Below are 6995 nucleotides of genomic sequence, written 5' to 3'. Positions count from 1 at the left end.
AATAAATAATAAATAATATTACGGAGTATATATATATTTGTGTATGTGTGTGATTTAAATCGAGCGAAAACACTGAAATTTATAGATGTGGCCTGAAATCTGGAGTCATGCGACTCGCATGGAAATGGCCTTCTGGCCATGCGACTCGCATGAGGACCAGGGACAGCTCACATTGTTTTGGCTCCTAGCTTGTCGACATAATATAAAATAAATATAAATATAATATATATAATTTAAATTAATTAATTATATATTATATTAAATTCACGTGCATAGTTGACTTGTAATTTTTGTTCCGATAAGTCGTACGTTGTCACTCGACTTATGTCCCGGTTCCGGTTTTTCGAACGCCCTTTCGTACGCTGAGAAAACTTGTACTTTACGTTTCGTGAATCGTACCTTTGTCAAAATATAGTCTTAAATCATCCATAAAATATACCACTGTAGCAAAGTTATTGTAGCAAAGTCAATTTTTACTGTAGCAATTCACTGTAGCAAATAGTGATTTTCAAAAACACTGTAGCATTTTGGGTACTGTAGCAATTTGAAATGTTACTATCGTTTACTAAATAACTTGAAATTATATATATGTATATATCTTTTTAATATATATAAATCAGTTTTTTTAAATACACATTGGAAGTTATTTATAAATAAATTTTAATAATAAATATTCTAACTTATCATATATATTCAAATAGATATTTAAACCAATAAGTTTAATGCACAGTATCATACAATTAATACATTGTTACGTTTTCAAGTTATAGTGTATATATGTATCTATTTACATATAATTGTTCGCGAATCGTCGAGAACAACCGAAGGGTATTTGAATAGTTCAAAAATTTTGAGATTCAACTTTACAGACTTTGCTTATCGTGTCGGAGACATTAAATCATATCGAGAATTTGGTTCAAAATAAGTCGAAATTTTCCGGGTCGTCACATTAGGGAACGTCCAGATGAAATGGCCATCAAAGTTTAACAATTTACCAAAAATGCACAGCCGCCATGCGCCAACTGGAGTATGGAACTACACCTGATGCAATGGATGAATATATAAAGATTGGTGAGAACGGCTACTTTATGTCTAGATAATTTTTGTAAATGCGTATTTCATTTGTTTGCTAGACAATATTTGCCAAAACCAATTGCCGAAGATATTGCTCGGTTGTATAGTTTTCACGCAGATAAACATGGTTTACCTGGTATGCTCGGTAGTATTGATTGTATGCATTGGGAGTGGAAGAATTGTCATGTTGCGTGGCAAGGACAATATACGAGAGGTGATCAAAAAGGTCCATCTGTTATGCTTGAAGCAGTTGCCTCTCAAGATTTGTGGATAGGCATGCATTCTTTGGTATGGCAGGTGTAAACAACGATATTAACGTTTTAAATTATTCACCGTTGTTTAAGACCATTAAAAATGGTACTGCTCCACCTTCACCAGTTGATGTAAATGGGCATCATTACGAGAGAGGTTATTACCTAGGTGATGGTATTTACCCAGATTGGGTTATGTTGGTAAAAGCTCCCCATAATCCAACTGACGAAATGCGTAAAAAATTTAAACGGTTCCAAGAAAGTGCAAGGAAAGATATTGAGCGTGCATTTGGTGTATTACAGGGTAGATTTGCAATGTTAAAAACTCCGGCTAGATCTTTGGATTTCGACAAAAATAGAAGACATATGTATTGTTGTATTGTTTTGCATAACATGATTCAAGAAGATCATGGTTTTTCGATTGGGCGCAAAGAAGAAAAAATGATACGAAGGAACCCACCACGACGATTATACCGAAATTTGAGGGATCGAGATGCAATTGTTAAGGAAATAAGATATAGGCAAATTCAAAATCAGTTGGAGGCAGATTTAACCGAGCACGTTTGGAACTTATCACCTTACTTCCGTACCGCTAATAATAATGAGTAACTTTAATATGTACGTTTTTTATTTTGCTTTAGGATTTTAATATGTACGTTTTTTATTTGAATTTATGTAATATAATGGTTTAGTAATTTATTTTAAATTATTGTTCTTCCGTCATTAAAAATACTATTTATTATTAACATTTACATATAACAAATATAAAATAAATAAATATAATCAGAAAAATCAAAATAAAATGTCACATCAGCATTCCACTAACAACCCACACCACCACTGCTCCAAACAAAAAACCCACCCATCCTACTCATCAAAAAAGTGCAAAAAACAACTCACTCCACCAACCCACGCCCCTCACCGCTACGAGTGGTCTTATAAGTAGATTACGGTGTATTTGTTTATGTAAATGTATGCATATTGTTCATGAGTAGTTAAAAGCTGCTTCTATTGTGCTCTTACAATCATACAGGTGATAGTTTTGTTAGAAAATAAAGCAAATGGAGATTTACTTGAAATGGAAAGTGGACTACTAGATCACATGAGATTCCTTTCTATGTGTTCCAACGGCTAGTACAAGCATCAAATTGTCCTCTTTCCTAAAATTAGTTAATGTTGAATAGTTTTCATAAAAGTGATAGGCTCCTTCACTATTTTTACCACATAGCCGTTTGATACTAAGTAGCATAAATGGTTAGCTTTGTCAACTGTAAATGGTTAGCTTTATCATCTTAGTTCTCAACTTACATCAGTAAATACTCAATACATTATCAATAAACAAATTTATATTTCAGCATTTTCAATTTTAACATGGTATCAGAGCTCCCTTTAAAATGTCATTTGATTCTTCATTGTTTAAAAGAAACATGTAATCAATTCGATTTGAACGCTCTTTTAATTAAAAGGTTGTAAAATCGGAATTTTCAAAAAACATCTCATTGGTCGCAAAAACAATTTAGCCATCCTTTTGATTCCCCATTATTAAACGGGTCGTTTGATGTATACTCTTAAAAAGGTGTTTTGCTGTATAAGGTTTATTACCCTCACCCCTTTTTAACTCATTTAAGATGTGAACCAAAGTTTCATAAAAAAAAACATATACTTCAAAATTTTGGTCAGATTTTTTTTTATTTTTTATTTTTTTTGTCATAGAAAGGTTTTGAAAGTTTATTTTGAAAGTTAACAAAAAATTCATGGGTTCCTGCTCTTAAGTTCCATTTATTTTCAAAAGGATTTGTTTTCAAAGAGTTAAATGTGTCTCACCTTTCACAACTCCAAGTGGGGTAATTTTTTATTTGACCTTTCACCAAAACAAGAGTTATTACCCTTTTTTTTAAAGTCATATGTGACCAATGTTGTCAGCTTTAAAAAGGGTTACAGTATTTATATTTATATTATTTTAAAGAATGTTTTTGATTCCTTAAAAGATTATTTGAAAAAAAAAAAATTTTGAAAAACATTTCACTTTTTGAAAGACCACCTGAGCTTGACCACCTTTTTGACTCCTCATAACCAAACAGGTTACTTAATGTACCCTTTTGGAAAAAGTTTCTTATACGGAGTACAACTTTATTTAACTCATTAAAAACTCAACTCCTTTTCTTCCCTAACCTTAGTCGATTAAATTAGGGTTTATATCAACCTTTCCTCTAACTTTTTTTAATTACCATTGTAATGGTTGTATTGTCTATTAATTCAAACTAAAGAGATGAAAGGTTTGGTTCAAAAACTAACCCTATACTTCCCACCGACGATTTTCGTTATGAACACGAAATTAAAGGAAAAAGTTTCAGGAGGGAAGGGTTTTAGGTGTAAACCCAAACCCATTACCTGACGACCGACGAATGCCTTTGTTCTTCGACGACCATAAAACACCTCCATGGCCGCCTCCGATCTTTGGCAGTTGGTAGTGGTTATCCCTGTTTCTTGATGGCTGGTGGTACAAACCGCCGTCGGTAGCTTCTTGATCACTCACGGCTGACTCAGACGAATCTGTCGTCACCACCGCTGTCTCTGCTGGAGTTTCATTAGTGGTTTTAGCTTCTTGTTTTATCTTAACCGGAGCTGTCTCTTCAGCCGACTTCTCCTCCTTTACCGGCAGCGGAGGAGCGGTGAACTCATGGTTATTAAGTGCACTCACTTGATTGGACAAGGACTTCCGCTCCTATCCTGACTCATAGTGAACACTTAATTTACCACAGTAAGTGCCTTTATATTTTTCTTGCTCTGTTTTGTTGGACATAAATGGTGGTTGGTGATGTTTGTGGTTTTGTTTATGGCTGTGATTTGTATTCTTTGAACAATTTGTCATATGAGCACGAATGTCACTAAATTGGTGGATTTTGATTCTAAGATCAACAACCTTTATGATTTTGATTCTTTAAACAATTTGTTTTTATGATATTTCCGGTATATATCCAACACACGGGTGACGGGGAGATTGATTCTAACAACACCGTGAGTTGATTACCGATGCATCTAAGCAATAGAGCAAGACACTTCGACGTTTGACGAACCTAAGTTCAAGTCAACATAAATACTCCAGACGAACCAAACAAGGTTCACATTGAACTGGGTTCATGTCAATAAACTTAAATACTTCAGGCGAACCAAACAAGGTTCACGTTGAACTGGGTTCATGTCAGGAAACGGAATCTGAAACGTCCAAGCGAACCAAACAAGGTTTAAGAATTAACTGGGTTCATGTTTAGAATCTGAATATTCCTAGGCGAACTAGTAAAGGTTCGAGTTGGGCTGGGTTCATGTCTAGAAACTGAATACTCCATGCGAAGCAAACTAGGTTCAAATTGAGCTAGGTTCATGTCAGGCGAACCAGTGGAGGTTCAAGTTGAACTGGGTTCATGTCGGGAAACTTAATATTCTAGGCGAATCAGTGAAGGTTCAAGTTGGGCTGGGTTCATGTCGGGCGAACCAGTGAAGGTTCAATTTGAGTTGGGTTCAAGGTGGAAACTCAAGAAGATGATTTTTTCCGACGAACCAAAAAGGTTCAAGTCATAAAACTTAAACAAAAACAGGTGAACCAAAAAGGGGTTCAAGTCGGGAATTGACTCAATAAGATTGAAGACTAGATCACAACTAGTTTCACAAAACAAGTCAATGGACGACTCCTCAACAACGTATTGGTCAAGTTGAATATTGAAAATTCCACTATTCAACTTGAGGGGGAGTGTTAGAAAATAAAACAAAAGGAGATTTACTTGAAATGGAAAGTGGACTACTAGATCACATGAGATTCCTTTCTATGTGTTCCAACGACTAGTACAAGCATCAAATTGTCCTCTTTCCTAAATTAGTTAATGTTGAATAGTTTTCATAAAAGTGATAGGCTCCTTCACTATTTTAACCACATAGTCGTTTGAGACTAAGTAGCATAAATGGTTAGCTTTGTCAAGTGTAAAAGAAAATTCAATCTACTAAAAATGTAGTCCTTAAAGCATTTTACTCTCTTTTACTTTTTCCAGTTTATCATCTTAATTCTCAACTTACATCAGTAAATACTCAATACATTATCAATAAACAAATTTATATTTCCGCATTTTCAATTTTAACAAGGTTACCTTTTAAAGCCTCATGGGTAGAACTTAGAATCCACCTGGTTTTTCTGGATTGTAATGAGATAGTTGATCCTTGTAATGAGTTTAATATTTTCAAGGATATTCTACAAGTAAGGGCTCCTATCAAGATATTTGGTGATTTTCACGGTCAATTTAGAGATCTCATAAGTTGTGATGTGGTCCAGCGGTTGGTGGTTTGCCTTCTTTAGAGGGGTCAGAAGTTCGACCCCCGTTGGCTACATATTAAAAACACAATTTCATCACTGCCATGAAGTATCCACCCATGGAACCTTTCCCATATTGTTTGGGGGGTAAAGGGGAGGGGGTTTTACTTGGTTGTGCCCTTGGATCGGTTTCAAGGTTTCCTCCCGGGCAGCGATTGGGGCGGGGTTATTATCGTTGCATCGGCATAGTCGAAACGGGAGATGATCGCAACGGGTGGTTTAGTCCCCCTCGGGTGATCCCAATCACTGTTAAAAAAAATTGGTGACCTCATGCGACTATTTTATTTTTTTAGGCGAAAACACGAAAACTTATTACGAGTTAAATTATTAATAACATTTATATTTATATATAGTTATATATGTATACTCCCTTCGTCACAATACAAATTCCAGACAATACTTTTCTCAACATTTAGAAGAAAGGAAGTCTTGTTTTGATTTTACATTTTTTTCATTCCAGCTTTGTTTGTTATATAATACTTAATACTTGATGATTATTATACCGGTAAAAATATATTCAAAAACAATCAATTGATATATATTCCATTGAGTAATATATAATACAAATAAAAATATTTTAAGTCAAAGTTGGAAATAAAAGAACTCTAAGGGCGTGTTTGGCACACCAGCTTATTGGACCTTATAAGAGCTTGAGCTTATTATTTTAATAAGCTCCAAGTCATAAGCTTTGTTTAGGAGACATAAAAAGTAGAGCTTATGAAATCATAAGCTCTAAAAAAATAAGCTACTTGCAGTAGCTTATGAAAAAAAGTAGAGCTTATGAACTGTAAAATAAGCCCCAGCTAGTTTACTAGATACTTATAAAAATAATAAGCTCCAGTTACCAGTTTTAAAAATAAGCTTCAGCTCTACCTCTAGGGTGTGTTTGGGTGAAACTGGCTTGTAGTAGGAGCTGGAGCTTGTAGCTGGAGCTTATTTTTTAATCTAGAAGTTGGAGCTTATATTTTATAAGTGTTTGGTAAAGTGGATGGAGCTTATGTATGTAAAATATCATAAAAGGACAATAAATAAATGATAAATAATGATTTAAGGGCTAATAATGTAATTTTACTTTCATAAGCTTCCCAACTTAGTTTCATAAGCTACTTCAACTATTATTTTTCCAGAGCTTATTTTTTTCATAAGCTCTGGAATATTTGTATACCAAACAAGGCTAGAAGCTGGAGCTTATGAAAAAATAAGCTTAAGCTTTCATAAGCTCCTACAAGCTGCGTTGCCAAACACACCCTAGTCCATAAGCTCCAGCTCCAGCTAGTTTCATCCAAACACACTCTAAAGTTAAAACATGA

General features: G+C 34.4%; 1 protein-coding gene across 1 annotated transcript; it reads left to right on the top strand.

The window, feature by feature from the left end:
* Nucleotides 1-1013: 1013 nt before the first annotated feature.
* On the top strand, nucleotides 1014-1934 carry LOC139889035 (uncharacterized). Its single transcript, XM_071872009.1, has 3 exons — nucleotides 1014-1090; nucleotides 1134-1362; nucleotides 1419-1934. The coding sequence occupies exons 1-3, from the start codon at nucleotides 1014-1016 to the stop codon at nucleotides 1932-1934; spliced, it is 822 nt and encodes a 273-aa protein (XP_071728110.1).
* The last annotated feature ends 5061 nt before the right edge of the window (nucleotides 1935-6995 follow it).

This window comes from Rutidosis leptorrhynchoides, chromosome 2, assembly GCF_046630445.1.
Source record: "Rutidosis leptorrhynchoides isolate AG116_Rl617_1_P2 chromosome 2, CSIRO_AGI_Rlap_v1, whole genome shotgun sequence".
Taxonomy (NCBI): Eukaryota; Viridiplantae; Streptophyta; class Magnoliopsida; order Asterales; family Asteraceae; genus Rutidosis; species Rutidosis leptorrhynchoides.
Note: the sequence above shows the minus strand (reverse complement) of the source record. Positions and strands in the feature narration are given on the sequence as shown.

Excerpts from the sequence above, each read along its gene's own strand:
- LOC139889035 (XM_071872009.1), top strand. The coding sequence starts at position 1,014 with ATGCGCCAACTGGAGTATGGAACTACACCTGATGCAATGGATGAATAT. Across the intron at positions 1,091-1,133 it reads GGTGAGAACGGCTACTTTAT|ACAATATTTGCCAAAACCAA; the intron begins GTCTAGATAATT and ends TTTGTTTGCTAG. Across the intron at positions 1,363-1,418 it reads GGATAGGCATGCATTCTTTG|ACCATTAAAAATGGTACTGC; the intron begins GTATGGCAGGTG and ends CCGTTGTTTAAG.